The 21,873-nt window shown below is 43.8% G+C and overlaps 2 protein-coding genes across 6 annotated transcripts in view; one reads left to right on the plus strand and one right to left on the minus strand.

The window, feature by feature from the left end:
* Window positions 1–49: 49 nt before the first annotated feature.
* On the minus strand, window positions 50–7,449 carry PP2D1 (protein phosphatase 2C like domain containing 1). The gene is made up of 2 exons (XM_082754744.1): window positions 4,054–7,449; window positions 50–1,931 (listed from the first exon to the last, which is right to left on the minus strand). Exons 1-2 carry the CDS (start codon window positions 5,060–5,062, stop codon window positions 694–696), a joined length of 2,247 nt encoding a protein of 748 aa, XP_082610870.1. The 5' UTR covers window positions 5,063–7,449; the 3' UTR covers window positions 50–693.
* A 6,085-nt stretch (window positions 7,450–13,534) lies between these two features.
* The window catches only part of KAT2B (lysine acetyltransferase 2B), a 44,644-nt gene continuing 36,305 nt past the window's right edge, over window positions 13,535–21,873 (plus strand). For all 5 annotated transcript variants that reach the window (XM_082755183.1, XM_082755182.1, XM_082755185.1 and 2 more), the window contains exon 1: window positions 13,535–13,902. In XM_082755183.1, the coding sequence (XP_082611309.1) occupies window positions 13,651–13,902 (252 nt within the window). In that variant the 5' untranslated portion in view covers window positions 13,535–13,650. The remainder of the gene's footprint in view (window positions 13,903–21,873) is intronic.

A 21,873-nucleotide genomic window follows, 5' to 3' on the forward strand; every position in this document is an offset into this window, starting at 1 on the left:
GATTTTGAATTTGGATATTAATGTACTGTAAATAGGTACTCTGCATTGTAGTCTACATTTGTTTAATACTTTCTGTAATATTTAAGAGTTGCTTAAAGGTATACAGAATGTACAGTTACTTAAAGCTAACTTTTTTCCTCTCTAATCAAAGGGGGTTCTAAGTTCTTCCTTTACGGCTAGAACAGTAATAAATGATGCTCCTGTATCTGTAACATAAGTACTGCTGTCTGTCAGTAATGAACTTTGCAACTTTGTTTTCCAAAGTACATTTTATTTTGATCTGTCCAGTATATTGCACTAATTCTTTTAGTTATTTTCATTATATGAAATCTACCAAGTGTGTCAGAAGAGATGAATTAGTCTATTTAAATGTTGAACTGATAGCAGAAACTTACCTGTGCAGATTTTAAATTTGCAGTAATCTGGGTTTAGCAAGGAAAATGACAGTTCACCAGTGTTTAGTTTTATATTGAGGTGCTCAGGTTTGAATAAAGTGGTTAAAAAAGAAATTGTGATTACTCTCTTTTACCGTGAATTTCAGAAGCTTTTATTGCATTAGTAGAGTTTAAGAGAAGATGTCTGATTAACTTCCCTGGTCAGCAGTTAAAATGATTTTGTGTAACTTCGTGGCTCAGCTAAATGTAAGCTTGTGCTGTATGTACTGTGGAACTCCACTTACCGTATGATAAATTTTCAGATGTTGAGGTAGTTAGGGATCTTATCACATCCACTTAGAAGTACAATCAGAATAGTAATATTATCTCTTGAACCTGCAGCTAATGCAGTCTTTACCAGTTGTTCACTGATGTAGCTTGCTGCTTTCTCATAGAGCCTCTCAGAGGCGACCCAGCCTCTTCCTGCAGCTTGTGATTCACAATCAGACAGATACATTTTTGTGTCCTGTTCAAAATCTGTTGGGGCTTTACAATCCACTGGCAATGTGGTCTTCAACACTTGCTGGCTGGTATAACTTGCAGGTTCATCACAGAGTATCTTGGAGTCCATTTTTTCTGCCAGGTGTGGGCATGAGTCAGATAGGTGTGCTTCTGTATCTTTCTGAGGCTGTTCCATGTCTGTAGATCCTATTGTCAGCGCATTCTTTTGCAGCTGTTCATGGATGTGGCTTGAACTGGTTGCACAAAAAGTGTCAGTGTCTGTTTCTTCTTGAGCTGCGTTCTGTGAACGTGGCTGAAAACTCTTATATTGACAAATTCTTCTGTCCTCTGACTGTGTCAGTTCTTCAGAGTCACCTTGTGTAATATCAGACTGTTTTATCCCTCTGTTCAGTTGACCTTTTTCATCATTACTGAAGAGAGACAGCTCTGGATCAGCTTGGTTTTTGTGGTCATTTGTTTCCTTACGAACTTTGTCTTCACTTTGCAAATAGCTGCTCCTAGAACATTTTGGCTTGCTTTGTGTGAAGTTGCCTTTTGAGCCACTAGGAAAAATATTGGAGTACAGCATCTCTATTCCATCTTGCAGACCATTAGTAGCCTCTGAGTCGTTTAAGTCCTCTTCAGAGAGGGTCATCAAATACTGACATTTATACAGAGAGGCCCCATTTTGGTGAACGTTTTCATACATTCTCAAATAATGAGTGAATGTTGTTAATGTTACTGCACATACTTGACTGTAATCCAAAACCTCCCAAAGCCCATTAGAAGCTAAAACAAGAAATTGGCAAGTATTATCAATAGGGACAGAGATGCTGTGAGGTACAGGTATAACAGATTTTTTCAGTACTGGATCTCCATGGTGTCCAAGACCCCTTGTAGTTTTAAGGTGACCCTCTACTAATCCATCTAGTTCATTAGTGCTGATGTTTCCACCATTCCGAAGTATGCGTTTTCTCTCACGTACATTAGATGTGCTGTGATCTTCTGAGAGGCAATAACTCTTGCCATTTTTACATAAAACTGCATGCACATTCCCTAAAAGTGAAATAAATACTTTGAGTTATAGCACACCGTTTTTTTGATGCTGTTACATCAATGATTAGTATTTTGCTAAGGACTAGGGGAGGGAGGAAAAAAAAAAAGCTGAGATTGTTCTATTTCTACAATCATAGGTAGCAATATGACTATCAATCCAGTTCCATTTTACAGCAAAGTTTTCTGTGGTATCTTTCTCCCAGTATCCATAAGACTATACCAGATCCTTGTATAAAGAGAGCTTGAGTGGGATGGTTGCTTTGCAGATGCTAGGCTGGCTACAGTGTGTTCATTTATATGGTGTAATTAATATTTTCTGACTAGAGTAGGGCACAGATCTACTTCGAAAAGTGTTTGTAAGTAGGCAGTGCTTAAACAGTTGCATTCTTTGGGAAGTATTGGTGTTATCTAGTGTAGGGGACAGCTCCAAGTATAGTTCATGTGAAGGCAGATTCTCTAGAAGGTGACTCACAGCATTGAACTGAAGAATATCTTTTTTATTGATTATATAATGTAAATATCTTAAGTTATCTGCAGCGTGAATGTATTCTTGTTCCCTCCCCCTTACTATGATTTCCATGGAGAGCGAGTTGATTGTCTAAAGCTTCCTTTGATCCCTCAGAATAAGACCCCCAGCTGAAACCCTAACAAAGGGTGTGATAAGTGAAACAGTTTGCAAGGAAGAGTAAAATCTAGTTTGCTTTTGTATGATGCAAGTTCATCTGCAAACCAGAGACAGGGCAGAAAAGTCAACAAGAACCAGCTGACCTATTTATATGGTATGAAATAAAGCAATGCTGCCATCTCCTGCTCTGCATATCTGATCGTTCTCTTCAGTTCCTCATCTGTTTCTGAAGGAACATGTTTATGCTGCTGTAAGAACACATACCTGGGGTGAAAAATGAAGCTTATGCAAATCTTTTTTTCTTCAATGTAATGAATCAGGTGGGAAATTAATGTATTAGTTTAAATGAATATACATTTAGAAGTGGTTCAAAAAGGCTTGAAGCATCTCTGATCAATTTCATGCCTTACCTCATTTACAGGGCTTGAGCTTACAGCATCTTTAAATGAGGCCAGCATAAAATTTCACCTGGGAGGGCAGGATGCAGGCAGGTAATTACAGCTAGAAAACTTAAGTTGGGAAAATTCTCTAATATTTTTTCTTAATGTTTATCCTATGTCTCAAGCTTATTGAAAGAAAAAGGGGGGGGGGGCAGGGAAGTGTCTTCCTTGGTATGAAAACATGCGTTTGTTAAATCTGAAAACATTACAACTTTTATCTGAGTTGCTGCTGTACTTGGTTAAAGGTAGGATTGCATCTCCTGCAAGAATGTGATCTGGCACTAGATTACAGTTTTATTACAAGTAACAGTGAAATGCAGGTGACAGCAAAAAATGCTTGTTGAAGGTAGAAAAAGTATGGATATAGCAACAAGTGGGAGAAATGAGGAGAGGAAAGGGGGGTCAACTGCAGTTACATATTTCAGTGTCAGTGCAGGTTCAAGTTGTTTTATAGCATTCCATAGATTTGTGGAGAATCGCGTATATTTGCTATATTTTTAAAATATGGGATCAGTTTTATCCAAACGTGGATTTTTTTGCCTCCTGAAGAAGAGACGCATCTCAAAACATTGTCACTTTCCTGTTAATCTTTGTGGCAAAATATAGTGGTGCTTAAGTCTGACTGAAAAGAACAGAAAACATTTTAAGCATGTTCCAGTGACATGAGGAATTTATCAGATCTAGAATAAAGTTTATGATTGCCTGCCCTTAAAATGATGACATCTTAGCCTCCTATTGACTTTAAATAAATAAAAGTCACTACTTTTACACAGATTACTTGCATAATATGCAGCATTTCCTAATTGTCTTTCCTGTTAGTAAATTTACCACCTTAACTAAAATATCGTCTTGAGGGTTCTCATCCAATAAGGTTGGTACTTATTGTCTGATGCTGGTATCAATTACAAGGGAATTTATTGTGCCTCCTTCACACTGTCAAGTTAAAGCAATTGCAGCTTTGTATTTCCAAATCTTTACTGACAGTAAGCCTCTGAATTAGCTTGTTTTTCTCTCTTTATTGGGTGGAGAAAAAAAATCCAATGTGAGATGTACATACCTATGTTAGCAACGTGCAGTAACCCAGCAACATCCTCAGCTGTCCTGGTTAATGGACTATGTGCTCTGGTTTCAAAGTGTGTTCTTTCTTCTTCATTACCATCTGTATTTTTGCTGTTGAGTCTTTCTATCAAACAGGTAACAGCTGAGCAGCCGCTCCAGCGAACTTTGGAAACTTCATTCCTTCCTAGTCGTAAAAGTCTGTCCATTCTCCAGAAGGACTTGGCGTATGCTTTGTGAATCCATTCGTAATTATTGGTCTTGTTGGTCTCATCGTTGTCCTGTTTATCAGAAAAAGTCATCTCCTTTTTCTTGTAGTCTGCCTCAATTACTGTGGCAAAAGAATTCAGAATTTGCTGTTCCTCCTCAGTCTTTTTGTAGGAAGAATCTGTTTGAGCAAGCTGATCAAGAAATAAAAGTGGAAGCTCTGCTGCAACCATTTCTGCAGCTGTCACACCATGACAGCCATCGACTAGCCCCAGAAAACACGTATCTGACCTATTTCCATAGTTGTCCACTACAAAAAATCTGTCTTCCATGTCTCCCTGCCACGTGGAATTTTTATCTTGGCAAACTGATAATGCTTTTATTGAAGGATTTTTTATTTTTTTAAGAATACCAGGACTGGTGTTGAGATCACAATATGATGTAGGAGTGTGATCATCGATAAGGAACTCAAATGAATAATCAATCTTCTGCCTATGTCTTTCAGAATATTTAGGAAGCTTGGTCAATTTTGAAATTAGCTTCTGTCTCTGAGCTAAAAGTGTTTCATTGTCCATCTCTGTTTGTGAGCTATTGTAGCCCAGCGAAGTTAGGGCTTTGTGTTTTTTATTATGGTAAAAAAGATGGTTCGGATATACTGCTTGTTGACATGCTGAGCAAAATACTGAAATGCACTCGGCATCCTCATTCTCAGGTGCAATTGTGACCTCCTCCAGATGATCTTCCTCATCTGTGCAAAGTTCAAAATGAGATGGGTTTGATTTGTCTTGTGATTTTTCTTCCATGTCATTCTATAAGAGTTCAATATGCAATGAATTTACACTCTGATATTAGGTCTTCTTTTCACTTTTTTATAAGCTCTAAACTACGTCACTGTATACTGGGACCCCTGTTTATATATGAAATTACATAAAAGGTGTAAGAACTATGTTTAAAAATTAGTAATACAACAAATGCAAGAACTGAAAAGTTTTGAAATATAAAATGAGTAACAATTTAGATTTATACTTGCTCAGGTCTAGGTCAGTTCTTTGTTTCCTCCTTGTGACTTGATGCATAGCCCTGTGCCTTCGCACTGTTAAAAACTGCAAGTATGAAGTAGTACTTCATCAGCTTTTCTGTATCTATTCATCACTTTCCAGACACAGCAGTGTAGTGGCTCTGTATTTAATATATATATATATATGTATATATATATATTTGAGATTAGTATTAAAAAACTTCAAATTTTGCATGGGCCTGTAGCATTGGTATATCTCTTTAATCAATCACACTTATTGGCAGCAGTTTTGGTTGTGATGAATTTAGAAGTCAACTGGAAAAAGAAAGATTTTATAAGACAATAAAATATTGTCCACATATATGTAATTTGTTTTTCTCACAAGAGCAAGGCTTAGCAATGTTAATGTTCTTTTAATGTGGGATGCTCTTTGAAAGTGTCAGTTTCTACATTAAGAAAGCATAAGGAAGAGCAAAAATATCAAGTGGGCCAAGCAGTGTTTGAGATTTTAGATCTCTGGGTAACACACCTGCTCCTGGAGTTTGGTTATTTAGTTCAGTATTTACAGATGAAAAACAATAGGAAAAAATGTACTTGTTATAGGGTTTATCATAATCTCTTTATAGATTTCTGACTTTGTTAGGCTTTGTAAACTCCTGCTAATCCACCACCAGGACGAACAGTGGTAGTTTAGTGGTGGTGATTTCTGACAGCTGCATTGAAATGTGGCAAGTCCATCCTGCTTTGACCTTGTCCATTTTCTGAGACTCTGTCTTTAAACTTGATACAGACACACCTTAAAGCAGTTCCTCTGCAACTGTTGCCTCTTCAAGGACTTCAGCTGGGAAGGATGCTTCTTTCTCACTCCTTCTGTCCATTACCTGTGGGCTTTCAGAATCTTAAAGAATCCAAATACCTGTGAGCAGCTGAGGTAGAACAATATAAAATTATAAAGAGGAAAATCTCTTCTGTAGAGAGTGATACCTGCTGAAGTATTAGTAGAGCTATTTAAAAACAACAAAAAACACAACTTTTGATGCCATCCTATACATTGTCCTTACTGAGGTGGACTTGCAAGCAGCTACAGCTCTCAATCTGATGTAGGGCCAGTTTAGAGGAAAGTCCTTCTCTCAACTAGAGGCGAGCATCAGAAATCCTCCAGATGTGCTGCACCATTCAGTGGCGCAAAATAAGTAGGTGTATGGTTGAACTATCAGCAGAAGACAAGCTTGCACAGCTTGTCTCTCTTCCTTTATTTTGCAGTCTGAATCTGAGCACAAGCCTTTTCACTGCTGTCTTCGTAATGACACATTCATGTCTGAGAAGAGTTAGGGCTAATATATACAGAAAATCTGGCAAGCTGTTTTCAGTCAGCCTTTTAAATATAAACCCATTTTACATGTGGTGTGTATAAAAGCCCTTAGAATTACAGCCAGGAAGTTGAAAGTTTTCAACAAAATGTTAATTTGGCCTCAGGAAACTTAATTCTTAACACTTGCACACTCTGTAGATGTATATATATTTGTAAGTGGGTGTAAGTGTTAATAAATCACTATTTTGGAGGACAAAAATGGTCCTAGTTTATTACAACTTGTAAATAACCAGGATGATGTATATAATAATTCATGTAGAATAACAAGATATGCTACAACTCTTCAGTTGAAGTCGTTTTGCTCATAATTGTTAAAAGGACAGCCTTGATGTTAGATTTGTGTATAGTATGCATTCATTATTTGTGCATACTTCATATATTTTACAAGCTGAAAACATGGTAAAAATGAAATTAAAAAAAAATCCCTTTGTTAATTTTTTATGAATTGAAAGATTAGTTTGTATTTCCTTCTCTCCTTGCATCTCCCTCATCAGGAACAAGTAAAGACTTGCAAGTGTTTTGCTGTAGGGTTTAAGGATAACAGTGAGATATTGCCATCACAATATAAGAAGCCAAAGCCCTCAGAAAGGGAAAGAGAAAATGCAGCTTTCTAGCTCACTGCAATTTCCTTGTGCCTATTTAGGGAGCCTAAACCTGGCACTGTTTAATGTTCTGAGTTAAAAATAGAGGTGCAGTGAGGAGAAAAAAAAAAGTTGGAGAAGAATGGGGAGGGAACCACCATTTGAGATTACGTGTGTTTTCAAGGGTAAAGAATCTTATTTACTCCTTGTATCCCAGCAAAGAGCTGTTTGGTCACCTCTCAACCTTGCTCCTATGGAAGAGAGGCTGCCTGGAAGGGAGGCTGCCCTGCTGTTCTGCTGTGCCCACCCGCTGCCCTACTTGTGAGAGCAGCACAACAGAGGCAGACCACAGGGCTGTGGGCCAGGGGCTGGTGTGGCTGAGAATACCATTATCTCAGTAAATCTTGTATCTCTGGCACTTGGTACTGCTTGCTGTTCATATAGCAAGGAGGGGTTATTTTCTGTTTCTGCAGTTTGTCTTTACAATATGTTTTTGTTTTGTTTTTTAAGTAGTGAAGATGCCACTCATGGAGTTTTAATGATCCAGGATTTGATTTGTGGCGAAACATACGTCCCACATGCCTTCTTCTCCCTCTGACACATGCCATTCCTGTCTCCACCCAGAGCTTGCTTCTTCCTCTCTTACCTTTGTCAGTCAGCAATTAAATTGTACAATCTCAAGTCCAGAATACCTTCCTCCTTGAGCTTTGTATTATCAGTATTTGCTACATGTTAGTGGTCTCAGAAAACTCACTGTTTGAAATGCTGAGAACAGCACCAGGAAAGGTGCCCGCCTGCCTGAGGGTGACAGGAGGAGGCAGAGAAGGGCTGAGTGATGTAAAATGGAGGTCACAGTCTCACTGATCTTCCCATCACAATATTATCAGTTAATAGGCATGAACAGGCTGCACTACTGCAAATTCTTGCTGAACAAGCAAATGCGTCATACCTGTATACAGAAAAGGTGACAGGGACTCAGCGTTGCTGGCATTGCCCTTCCCTTAGTGTGATGTGCCTTGTGCTGCAGGTCCCTGCCAAGCAGCAGGCATGGGTGGCCAGTGCCTTCTACTGTTTTCTAGGAGTGCTGGGCCTCCCAACCCACCTGCAGAGAGGATGTTGCAGAAGGAGCTTGACATCTTCTCCCAGGTGAGTCAGCCTAGGTCAGCATAACACCTGACTTACTGTATTCCCAGCAGCAACAACACAGCTGCAAGGAAGTCCTGTTGCAAAAGGTGTGGGAAGAGATACAGGTGAACCCGGTGAGTCACGAGCTGTGCCGGGGGCAGCGCCTGCCTCCAGGACTTAGGAACACTCCCAGCACTGGCCTGATAATAGGCAAGGAAGGAGGAACTGATTAATAATTAAAATAATTACAGAATAATTTAAGGTAATTAGCCTTCTCATTTATCTTCCTAAGCGTTGTTCAAAACTGGAATCATGAGATTCCTGGCCCATTGGTTTCATGTCATCTTGAAATCGTCTCTGTCATTAGGTCGTCTTAATCAGAACTGTAATTTGTGACACTGTCCACCTGAAAAGAGGCACAGCTCCTTAACCAAGAAGAAGCACTTGAACTGGGATACGGCAGCCAAAAAAAAAAAAAAGGCAAAATAAGTCTTCCTACATCATAACTATTTTGCACCTGGTGCCGGTTGCTGAGTCTGTGTGGTGGGGCAGAGGCACTGGTTTGGAACCCATCGAGGGCCTGTGTGGGGTGGTCATCTTACAGAAATAAAAGTTTTGTTGTTGTTGTTGTTTTTTTTTTTTTTTTTTTTTTTTTTTTTTTTTTTCCTGTGGCTTTATTTTCTAAATCGATGTGGTATCAAGCGTGTGGGTTGCCGATGGCTTGAGCACAGCTAGGAGGTGTGAGGCTGCTGGGCACCCACCTGCTGCCGCTGGGGCTGTGAAAAACCCTCCCTGTATGATTGAAGTATGCCGAGTGGGGTCCCAGAGAACTGTGGGGATGCAGATGTCAGAGGATGGAGTACAGAAACACTGGGGAGGCACAAGGAAGAGGAGGTAAGTGAGAAATAGGTGATATGTGCTATGTCTACATGAAGCAACGGAGAGCTCTCACCACCTCGAAACTACAGTGTAAGGCTGCACGGTGACTGCGGGTGAGTAAACAACATCAGCAAGCAGCTTCTGAACTTATTTCACGTGCTTTGTGTTGTATTGGTGAAGGCAGTAAAACGCCTCTGCTGCCTGAGTCCAGCCACCAGCTTCTCACTGGGTTTTGGTCCCCCAAAACTGTGACTGCAGTCATAATGAGCATGCTCGGGGTAAGAAATGAAAAAAATGGCAAATTGCTTTGGCACTTGCAAGACACTTGTGTTGCTACAACACTCTTGAGTGTTGCAATGACATTTTCTCTTTTTTTTTTTTTTTTTTTTTCCTTTAAAAATGGGGTGACTGGAGTGTGAGATTCTCTGTAACAAAGGCCTCCCGGTAAGGTTTGCCATCTACATTACTAATATTCCATGTAAGCAGCATGGGAAACTAACAAGGTGCTAGAGAGAGCATAAGGAACAAAACTTTTGCGCTCTTAATACTTCCAGTGGTTCATAAAATATTGATAGCAGCTCTGAATGCCTGGTGGCCAAAAGGGAGGCCACTTAACCCACAAGGAATGTGCTAATGAAAGAACACAATGGGATTTTATACTTGGAGAAATTCCCCAGAGGGGGGAAGAGCTCTGCTTTCTCCATTTGCATTGAATGGCATGAATAAAAACAGGTGGGAGAGCAGGAAGAGTCCTGTCTTGAACAAAAGGAGAGGGAGAGAGGCGTGGGGTCGGACACAGAGCCCTGCCTGGGTTGAGAGATGGGGTCGGATGGGCTTGTGGAGCTGGGCACCAGGCAGGGAGGCTGCTCTCGGAGAGGCAGCGTTGTTCAGCATCAGGCTGTTATTAGCTGAGTCACTCATTGTGTGGCCAAGATAGGCCCCAAGAGCTCCAGATGACAACTGGGTAATAAGCAGACACCAGACACACCCTAAATTGCATTTTAATTTTCCTCCTTTGTTGCATCAAGTGCAACTGCCTCCTTTGCTGGAATAATGTGCAGGTTTTTGCATTTAAGCTTGCCTGGTGTTTTGGGGTGAATTCAGGCGATGGCAGCAAACCTGGACGTGGTGGCTTCTGGGAGCACCAGCTGCAAACAGCAGCCTCATCGAGGCCACCAGCAGCCTGAGAGAGACCTGAGAAGCACAGGAGCTGGCACGATGTCTCATGAGCTCCTGGCTGACTGTGAGGCAGATGAGAAGCCTTCCTGGGATCAGGGGCTGCTCACCTGAGCTCAGGAGCCAAGCAGCAGGGCAGGAGGCAGCTGGATTCACCCTCAGTGCTCACTAAGCACCACTTTCAGACTCAGTTCTTGTGCAAACCCAGTGACATGCCCCGAAGGACAGAAACTGAAAGATGTGGTGAGGGCTTTTCAGACAATGCGTTGAGTTTGATTCTAATTTAACATCTTCATAATGCATACTTAATGATGGAAAATGAGCACTGGAGTGATTCTGTTGTGCTCAAATTGAGTTATGCATGCATTACAATGAGAAAATGAATACAAGCTAGCTTGTAAATTCAGCCAAAAGAAAAACTCTGTTTAACTATATGAAGCTGAGAATGTCATCTACAGAGTCATATTTTTCTGCTTTCCTAATGTAGTACAACCTGTAATGGCCAAATTAAATTCACTGAAGCTACCACAAGTCAACACAACCCAAGTTATAGTCGTGAGTTTCTGGCCAGCAAATGAACTATTCCTTGTTTATTCTTGCCAAAAGTGCAAATGTGATATTTTAGCTGTCACTGGAGTGGTTTCAGACAAAGTAAATCCTTGGGATTTGTTTTGTTTTAAATGATAAAATAATACAAGTTGAAACAAGAACAATGATTTTAAACATGCTAAGAACATAAACATAAAAAAAAAATAAAATAAAATAAAATAAAAAAGAGAAAGTCTTACCTATCTTCAGGTTGAGTGATTTCTTTTTAAGTTGTTCCTCCGTGATAGCAGGCAGTACTGCATTTGGAGTGAAATTAGTGTTTATAAATGTTACTATAGTAACTGTATCCGTAGCCACAGGCTGGCAGAGTTACTGTTCTGGCTACCTAGTGAGCAGCAAGGTGAAAAGCAAAGAAGAGAGAGGATTGTAAGACAGCCACGATCTTGAGGCTTCTAGAGGGAAGTGTTGGAGAAGTGTTTTTTGCCTTTACAGTAACCAGCGTGCTGCTTTGTGCAATGGCAGTGGTTTTCACATTAGACCCTCATAAACACACCATGAAATGTTTTATTTTAGTGGAAGTAAAAACTTTTCAGGCTCTTAAGGACCTGGAAGAATAAGGTGCAAGAATAAGGTTGTTTGCCTAGAGCACAATCCTGTGAACTCTACCTGTGCAGTTGCAGACATAAAAGAGCACAGAGTGGCCCTAATAAACATCAGTGGGGTTACTTAGCCGTGTAAAAATAATAACAGTGTTTTCAGCACTGAAACTTGTAATTCGTTTGTATATAGGTGTGCAAGTGATGTGTGGTTAAATAGCATTAGCCTGCCGTTTAGAGGTAATTATTTACCTTTAAATAATTTACCTATTTGGGGCTGGTGATTTTATATATATATATATATATATATATATAGTGTCGATTTTCTTTATATATATATATATAAAGAGAGAGAAAGAAAATCGACACAATAGGAGAACAGAATGGCTACAGGAGCTGCCAGCAAAGCCAGGAGCCTGTGCCCGAGATGGGACACCCTAGGAGCCCATACACTGTTGCAGATGAGCTATTCGCTGGTAACATTCGCTGCCGAAGCGGTGCGGTGGGAAAGCTAAAAGTGAAACCAAGTGATTACAGTTTCGTTTTCAGGTCCGGCAGGAAAGTGGAAGCCTCCCCGGCACAAAGCACTGCAAGCGCAGAGGTGCAGAGCATTATTCTTACACGGTGGTGGTTACCACACGGCGGCTATCTGCTGTTCCAAAGCGTCATCCTGCCACTTCCACGAATAATACCAAAGAGATCGCTAAGCAAATGTAAAGGAAACTCGATTATCCTATCCCCATGCCGTTAATTCTCGCACAGCCGGCGGCTGAGGCAGGGTTGTGCTCCCCGCCGCCTCCCAGGGCAGCGGCTCCTCCACCTTAACAGTCCGTCTTAAGGCACGGGGATGGCAGCAGCCATCTTATGGGTCACTGTCACAGCTGCTCGGGAGCCCTGCACCGGCCACAGCCTCCCTAGAGCCGGGGTCCCCGGGGGAGGCCGGGGATGGGGCGGGGGCAGGTGCTGTGCCCCCCCCCCCCTTCATGTTTTCCTAAAGCAGATGAGGGAACGGGGTGGCCCCCATCAATCTTTTGTTGATTTTAAAAGCTCAGCCACTAATAATGATGATTTAAGAATCCCCCTTTCCCACAATAAATACCCCAGTGTTTCATTCTGAAAGGGAGCTTGGTGTGTCCTCCAGGTTTTGTTGTTTGTTTTATTTTTTTGTCTTCCCGCATTTAACAAAAATGTCACCTCACCATATAACCTAATGCATGAGAATATCACCAGTAGCTGGGGAAATGGGGGAAAGCGAAGAAGGAGAACACAGGGAAAGCGTTTTCTCACTCCTCCTCTCCCTTATGTACCCCCATATATAACTCTCTTAACTTTGCAGAAGTCCGGAGTCATTTTTGGCTGCCCTGTGCAAGGCGCCGAGGCCTTGCTGCTGCAGGAGCTCCTCATGCCCTGGGATTCCCCTCACTCTTCATATTGCTGCCTCGGCTTTACACATCAAAGCGCTGCGGATCCCACACGAACGCCCAACCTCTTAAAGCGTGGTGCCCTCCTATAGAACTGCCATTTGTGGTTTCTCACAGCTCGGCCGCATTTTTACATGTGTGCAGCAGAGCGCAGCTTCCCCCGAGCCGCACATCCACCGGGCTGCTGCGCTGGGACCATTGGCTTCAATTTGTGCCCTGGGCTAGAAGGCGACCCCTGCGAGACACAAACCGACTGCTGCCACCACTCGCTCCGGGACGAGGTGAAGGATCGAGCAGCCTCCCCACGAGTTACCCCGTATTTAAATCTGACATTTTTACACTGCCTCCACCAGAAACCACCTAAAAAACCCCGAGCCGTTCTGGCACCCCCTGTCCCCCTCACAGCCCGGCTGCCTCCCGCGGGCGCTCAGGGCGCCGCCCGCACCGCTTCGCCCCCCTCACCCGGCGCGGGCGGGCGGGCGGGAGGGAGGCGGGTGCCGGCTCCCCCCCTGCCGGCGGGGCCGGAGCCGCCCGCGGAGCGCCGGGGCCCTCCTCCCGCCTCCCCCCCCGGGGAGCAGCCGGCGGCGGCGGCGGCGGCGCGGTGGAGGGGAGGGCCTAGGGCCGGGCGCAGGGCGCCGGCCGGCCGGACGGGCGGCTGCCGCCGCGCCGCGGGCATGGCGGAGCCTGGCGGCGGCGGCGCCGGACCCGGAGCCGGAGCCGGGGCCGGGCCCGGGGCGGCGGGGGGCGGCCCGCAGCAGGGCTCCCCGGCCGCCGGGGGGGTGGCGGCCGCCGCGGGTCCGGCCCGTACCGCCGCCGACAGCCCCGCGGGGCCCGGCTCGGCGCGCACGGCCGGGAAGAAGGCGCAGCTGCGCGCCGCGCCGCGGGCCAAGAAGCTGGAGAAGCTGGGCGTCTACTCCGCCTGCAAGGTACCCGGCCGCGGCGCCCACCCGCCCACGGAGGGTGGGGATTGACGGCGGCGAGGGGAAGGGCCGTGCCGGGGCGAACCGAGCCGAGCCGGGCCGGGAAGGGGAAGGGGAAAGGGAAGGGAGGGCGGCCCGGTGCTCCCCGCGGAAGTGGCGGCTCCTTTCCCCCCTCCCCGGGGCTCTCCAGCCGCGGGTCGCGGGGATAAACCCTGAGCCTGCCGATGGACGGGGCGCCCCCACCCCCGGTGTCGCCCCCTGCGGTGCCCGCGGCACGGCGGCAGCCCCGGCTGGCAGCAGCCGCCCCGGCGGGGCGCGGCCTCCGGGCTCCGGCAAGACCCGGCCTCGCCGGTCACGTAGCTGTGACTGCCTGCCTCGCCCTGCCCCGGGCATCCCTCCCTCTGCACGCTCCTGCCCCGGGCATCCCTCCTTTTCCACGCTCCTGCCCTCCACCTGCAGCTCGCCGCCGGGTGGGATGCTCAGGGCTCGCCCCCGGTGGATTTGGAGGTGGAGGGAGCGCGGTCAGGGCGGCTGCTCCTGCCCTCGGGGGCTGGTGACAGGCGCAGGTGTCGTCCGTGCGTGTCCACGTGCGGGGCAGGGTGCATGTGGTCAGAGTTTGGGACACGCTCCTGCAGCTGCCTGGGTGACTCCTGGATGCACGGGGAGACCGACAGGTTCAGGCTGGCAGCGCTGAGTAAAACCCTCTAGCAACGCTCTCGGCGTTGGAAATAACTGGGCTGTTTGTGAGAAAAGTGGTTTTTATTCCCTCTGTTCTCTTACTTTGGAACCCCCAAAAAGGCACACTTTGGGTCCAAGTTGGAACTAAAAGCTCACACACGTGAGGAGGCATCCTAGTTTGGGTCCGTAGCCCTTTCTGGTGATGTGAGGAGCTTGAACTGTCTGCTGAAGGCATGTCACAATGCCGTCATGTGAGGGCAAGTTAAGGAAGCTGCACGCTTCAGTTTCCTTGCTGTTTACAAATGTGCAGGCATCTCTGTTTCAGCTTTGTTGCACTTGTGGGATGTGCAAGCTTACACAAGTGTCAGGAAGATAAAAGAGCAGCTAGTGCACATGAAGCTGGTGGCTCTTGTTGAAGGCTGGGTGACGAGGTTTGAAGCTTTCCTAGTGCTGATTCCACTTTGCATCCCCAATATTTTATTGCTACTAAGACATGCTGTTAAATGATGCTGGATGTGGGGCGTGTGAAGTCTTCACAGATGTGCCTGTGTGTGTGAATCACTTTTTTCTTCCCTGTTTAGTTCTTTTTCCTTCCCTTGACGTACCTCCAGCTGATCTTCATGAGGGTTGAAGCCTTTTCTTCAGGTGCTTTGCCCCACAGAGGTGGCTGCGCCACGAAGGAGCACGGGCAGCCTTGTCTCTACAGAACCACTCTGCTTTTTTGGGGACTTGGCAGTCCTAGACGTGCACTGGCATGGGTGCTTGGTGGCAGGGAGGTGAGAGCCATGAGGGAGGGGAGGCAGCCTGCCACTAGCCCTTCTGTCCCTCCCGCAGGACTCCGGTGGTGGGGCGCAGCATGGTGACAGCTCGTGCTGCCTGTGCCCTGCTGGGGTGTCCTTGTCGGCCCTCGAGGTCCTGCTCTTCTGCAGGGAGTCCCAGCTGGCTGTGTCCCTTTTGGCACTCCAGTGATGGATGGAGTTAGACATATGGCTGGGGGCACCGCGGGGCTTCATCCTCCTTCCCCGCCGGGAGCAAGACACAGCCACCGCACTCAGTGCTGATCCACGTGCAGATTACAATGCAAAACTAACCTTTTTTACCTGATTTTTCTTAAGTAATTCAGTGGCAGGCAGCATTCTTTCAGGTCTCAAAACATCACCAAGTGGACATCCTTGTAAGCTAATCAAGTGCTGTCTCCTGTGGGGTACGGCGGAAGGATGCAGCTGGGTGGAAGGATGTGCTATACTTCTTCCTGAGCACCTGGCAGGAGCTCCAAAACTACGCTGCTTGGGTCGGAACATTAGCAGTGTGCAAGGAGCTGTAGCAGTGCAGAGAACTTTGAACTTTTTCTTACTCTGGGTTGCAACTTCTGTGCCATTTGTTTTGTGTGTGTGAGTGCGAGAGCTCGAACACTTGCACCGTCTCCGAAGGGGGCTTCTGTTTTCATTCAAGTGGCAGCCATATGTTAATCTTGTGTAGATCCACGTAGAGCTGTACAAGTTGGAGTGCAGAAAATACGTGACGACATCCTGCAGTGCTGATAACTTTTTCCCATATAAAATTCACCGCAAAATCCTACTGCTTCAGCACACAGATCTTATTGGAAACTTAACCTCAGAGATGCTGGAAACTTAACCTCAGAGATGCTGGTTCAGTAGAGGCAGAGAACAGGGGTTTGCTAGGGCTGAAGAGCAGAAGTCAGAGGCTGTGTAGACTGCAGGTCCATCTGGTGACAGCAAAAATATGCTGTGCTGGAGAGGACACTGCTGAGCAGAAAGGGGTGTGAGGCACTGCTCTGCGGTAGGACACTCAGTCCCCAAGAGGGAACACTCTGGTCCTTTTTCAGCCCTCCCTTTGCTTCACCCCTTGGGAAATACAGGCAAAGATGTCTTCAGTGTGCACATATTGTAAGCAGGATGAGAGCTGAGTTTAGGGAGCTCTTGCCCTGGCCTGGGACTAAAGAAATACATGTACTTGTGTTTTTTAATGGTTTGGTTTTGTTTTTCTGGTAGAGAATTGAGGCAGAAGACTTGTCACTCTGGACCTACAACACTTGGCTATTTCTCCTATTAAATAAAAAAGGGGTGGAAGGGCAAGAGCAGGCTCTTCTGCTTAAAACAGCCTTTTAAACTCCTGGGTTTGTGTGTGGGGAATGCACGTTCTGAACAATAAGATATATATTAGGAGCTGGCGCAGTTTTCACGATTTTCAGAAGTACACAGTAATGCTGTATTTGTGTAGTGTTTTGTTTTTGGCACTTACAGTTGTGTGTGTATGAATGGCTGCATACATCGTTTTGGTTTTGTCCAGTGTGAAATTGAGCATTAGGCACATGAGCGTGCCGCACTTCAATATAAAAGCAGCACTGTGTGACTTCATCCTCCATCTTCATTAAATACATTTATGTGTGTAAGTCTTCTAGGCTTTTTTTTTTCTCCCCACTGGTTTACAGTATGTGAAAATACAACTCTCTCTCCAGCTCATTGGGAGTTCTTCTTAAAAATTACGTTGAAATATGTACTATTTTAGTACACTAATTTTTCCATAAAATTGCTTGTTTCTAACTGTATGTGTTACAGTAATGCCTGGATGCCTGTAAATGTAATTTGAGCCCTGTAGCTTAAGGCATTTGCACAAGTAGTGGAGAATAACACCTCCTCGAAGACCCCATGCTTTAAATAACCAAAACAAACATCGTGAGCAGGGCTAGATGAGAAGGTTTGGCTGAGACCCCGCGGCAGGTGAGTGGCAGAGTCTGAAGTAAAATCTGGGTCTCCCAGGCTGCAGAGCAGCTGCTGACCCTTGGTACAGGCATTTTCCCCCACATCTGATCCAGCAGTGAACCCTGTAGTGTTTTCCTGCTCCCACACATTAAAAATAGTTTGTGGTAAGATTATGTACTGTGGTTTTCATAATTACTTTTTTTTTCCCCCCCTGACTTTTATAAGGCAGATTAAGATGAGGCAGACTTGACTGCATTACTTGTCTAAATTCTGTATTGTAGGATTACAGCTCCTTGAAGCTCCACTGAAAATGTATGAATGTTTTCTGGAGAAATTGAGGAGGTATATAGGAGTCATACAGGACATTAAACCTTTCTTATGATCATTTTCATAGTGGGGTGAATCTGTTATGCTATGTATTGCAGGTCTAATTAAGACATCTTTCTTTAAATTTAATAAGAAATCTACCATTAACCTCACAAGGTGGGAATGCGATCCCTGCTTTTAATAACAAATATTATACGGTATCCTACATCTATTCTGTAGTTGAGAGAAACCTGGGGGTGGGGTGGGGTAGGGGAAATACAATACTTGGATTGACTAACAAAGGAAGAACATGTCCTTTGAGCTGAACATTAAATTGATTTCATATTGTTAAAGACAAATGATCCCTTCCTGGTACATATGAGTAGATCTCCAAGCAGCATCTGACTGCCTGGTTGCTGGGTACTGGGTGTTTGAGTAGGAAAAACATGCATTTTAAATTCATCAATGTTTTTGTTATGCTTTGTTTGATGTTCTTTGTTAAAAGCATCATTTTGAGATTATTGCTTGCAGGAGAAAGCTTTACAGTAGGGTATTTTACTTGGCTTTTCTGTTGGGAGGGAAAGTAATTTTTCTGGAGTAATTACACTTGTTGGAAACAAGACCTGTGGTGCTGTGTGTCTATAATCTGTTGAGTCTGCTTGGCATTGCAGTTATGAGACAGGGCAGACTGTATGGCTTTGAGTTGAAAAGAGCCCAGTACAGCAGCTGTTCTGAAACTCAGCTTTAAGTTTGTTTTGGTCTTTTGCTTTGTAATCAAGTTGGGTTGAAACTTACCTGTTCCTATGCCTATTTCACCACCAGAAAGGGGAAGGAATGGTTTAGGCAGTATAACATTGTAACAATATTTACTTAGCCATTATAATTTAGACCTGAAACCCACTTAAGTGGCATAAATATAAATAAAAATGTATGTTAAAATGTGCTGTTATTATACGGTAGTACCCTACATGTAATACATGGAAGGTGCCAAAAATTTGATCAAAAATATATCATGCGGTGCAGATTGTATGTAATTTTTGCATTGTTTTTGAGGGGAGACTAGGCATTGGTGTGTAATTGTTGTTTGATTACATTACACTCATCAGTTTTATTAAAAAAAAACATCCTTTAAGATACAATGTCTGTGATCCTTGGGCCTGGAAAGATGGCATTTGTGGCTTTGCAGGGTTCAATAAAGCAGAAGTCCCCAGCTTTCTGCAGTGGCTTTATCAAACCTCCACAGATGTCCCAGAAAACAAGACCCCAAGGACTGGATGTGCTAGTTTAAATGCTTCTTTTCCTTCCTCCCCTCCAAACTGTTTTGAACTTAAACTAAGTTTTTGTGGAGGTGAAGTCATATTTTATTTTCTAATGAAAAGCAGATGACTGACATTTAAAAAAAAAAAAAAAAAAAAAGGAAAGAAAGAAAGAAAGGAAAAAGCTGAAGATGGCCAAGGAAAGGACTGAATGAACAAAACAAAGACAGTGGAAGACTTGTAACAAGTAGGCAATTTAAGGCACTGAGTAATGCACATTGCACATTCAGCACAAAATACTTGCACTATCAACATCGACAATGAAAGCTTAGTTTTGAAGCCCTTTTCGGGCTGTGTTTCCCCTCGGTTAACAGAACTTTTGTGCTGATTCTGGTGTTTTATAGAAAGAATTAAAAAAAAAAAAAAAAAAAAAAAAAAAGGCCCACCCTTGATAGTTGCTTGAGAAAGGTCTCTAGAATATTACGAACAATACAAATTAACATCTGCTTCAAAAAGATCTGGCAAGCAAGTACTACCGAGGGCTGACAAAAATCTGCCACTGAACACACTGTTTTTATTCTGCTGTGGGTGGGTTGATATTTATTTTTGGCAGTTGAACCGAGCTGTTATCACAATTCATACATCTGTTTGTTTGCATCTTTGCTGTTAATTATTGTGTGACACGAACGTTTGTGTAGTTACTCACTGTTTATAGCTTTTTAGGCTTGATCGTAAACATTGTGTGGTGAGCTTCTGTGAAATGCTGGTTCCACTCAGAGAAAAATATTCTCTAAATGCTTTTGGCCTAGTTTATTTTATTTTATTTATTTATTTTTGTCATTTTCCACTGTGGTATGATTTAAGGCAATTAATAAGAAGCATTATGTTATGTCAGTAATTTACAAAGTTGAACATTTGTCCAGACGACTGAGTGGGAAGAATCAGACCCTGATTCCCTAACCTTATAGTCAGTTATTTTCTTGCTGTTGCTGTTCAAGAACTTCTTTACGATTCTGTCTTGAATTTTCTTTGGCAATAATCTCATTTTCTGACAGTCTCTTCTTGTTTTAACTGCAAAAGCTCTCATGGCAACATTCTCTCTTCTATGAAGCAACTGTGAATAGCTTATTTGGCGTTGTTTTTGTCTAGCTTGAGGTCAAATTGTCTTGCAGATGTCCGCAGTCTTCACAACAGGGCAGTCCTTGGTTCGTAGGTGCCACTAATCACTGGCTTCTCTTTCTAGTCAACAAACCTTAGTAGGTCCTGTAGGTTTGGATAACAAACAAAAATAAAACTGGCTCAATGCCTGTGAAATTGTAAGAGACAGTTTCTACTGCAAAATAACATCGGGCCTGCTTGACTTCTCTGCCAGTCATATTACTCATAGAAAACATGATAGAAAAATGTAGATAGAAAGATGAAATTCACTGTAAGTCCCTCCAGGTTGCATTTTCTGAGACTGTATATATATAAATCTTCCCCAGATTTCCCATGTTTCATATAGAAATCTCCCTGGTGCTACCCTACAAACACATGTTGTGGTATACACCCCCAGCATAGCGGCCTACACCCACACGGTGCGTGGAGACCCGGTGGGCCCAGGGGATGCAACTGGCCCCCTTCCCAAGGGAAGTGCACATGGAAGTGGTTTTGCTGGGAGCTTGCAGGTGGGTTTCTGAGTCATCCTGGTGGTTTTGGCTGCTGAAAACACCACTTGCCCCTTCCAGCATGCCAGACTGCCCCAAATGCCGCCTGACTCCATGGCCGGGAGTCCAGCTGGATAAACACTTCAGCAGAAGAGATGGTAAAAGCATCATGTGGCGCACAGCAAAATGCAGGCAGCAGTTGTCGCAGTGCTCAGGTTGCTGAATATTGAAATTAGAGTGGAAGAACAATTTACCATCAATCTACGAAGCTGTCAATCATAGGCACTGTCAAGCTGTGATCTTTTCTGCCTCTCTTGGGTGCTTCTTCCGTAGGTGAGATGAGATTTGGAAACATAAAAGGAAAATGAAATAGGTTCCTGAAATAGATTGCATTAAATATATTCAGAATCAGTTCGAAAAAATGACACATTAGTGCTGGATATATTAACACCACATTTTTCCTACTAAGGTTGTTTCTGTCGTAAATATTATGCAGCAGTTGGCATACTTTCCTCACAGAGGTCCTGGCACTGCAAATTCATGAGTATCTCATTACCGCCCAGTGCACAGATATCTCTGAATAGCAGAAAAGTACGCTTTTCTTCTAACAGCATTCATATTCTCATTTGAAGATCTAATCAGAACTTTGCCATCAAAATAACAGAACTTATGGATGTGCAGAAAAAAATCTCCCTCCTATAAAGCTGTTCTTTGGATAACTGGAACTGGTACTTTGAACTTCTAAATGATTTGAAATTGGATTACCTGGGTCACCACCTCCCCCTTCATGGTCATCCCTGTTAGCTGTAAACCATTGGTTTGTTTCTCTGTCAGTGACTATAACTACATTTTCCATGCTATGTGACAGGTTTCTGTTGGCAGGGTCGCTGTCTTTGGCATTCACTGCTGTTGGTGATGTGGCCAAGCCTTGCTTTGGACAACTTTCTTGACCAATGCAGTTACTGTTTGCTTATTTCAGTGTTTGGTTAACCCCGCTTGGCTGGACGTGTGCTTATTTTTAGTTGCGTGATTTCTTGTTGCAAGTGTAGCTGATAAGGTAGTGATAAACACATTGCCCATTAGATGGCCTGTTTGTGTTTAAATCATTAAAACTGTCTTGGTGGATCTGTACGTGTTGATAGGACCTGTATGTCTTGATATAAATGTCTGAATGCTTCTTTCATACAGGACCTACAGCTTTCTGTAAAAGAATTAGCCAGACTTTGTGTATTTATTTTTTTCTGAGCACAGCTTGCATACCAGAACCAGGATAATCTTTCTATTTGCAGTATTATTCTATTTCTGATCATATCTAGAAAATAAGCTCTAGCAGTGTGGTAGATTTAAAAATAAACAAATAAAAATCAA

This window comes from Aythya marila, assembly GCF_965140915.1.
Source record: "Aythya marila genome assembly, chromosome: 2".
Lineage (NCBI taxonomy): Eukaryota > Metazoa > Chordata > Aves > Anseriformes > Anatidae > Aythya > Aythya marila.

What these genes read in the sequence shown, in the direction of transcription:
- PP2D1 (XM_082754744.1), bottom strand. Translation starts at nt 5,062, where the DNA reads ATGGAAGAAAAATCACAAGACAAATCAAACCCATCTCATTTTGAACTT. An exon ending in ACTGCACGTTGCTAACATAG is followed by an intron (nt 1,932 to 4,053) that starts GTATGTACATCT and finishes TTTCACTTTTAG; the next exon opens with GGAATGTGCATGCAGTTTTA.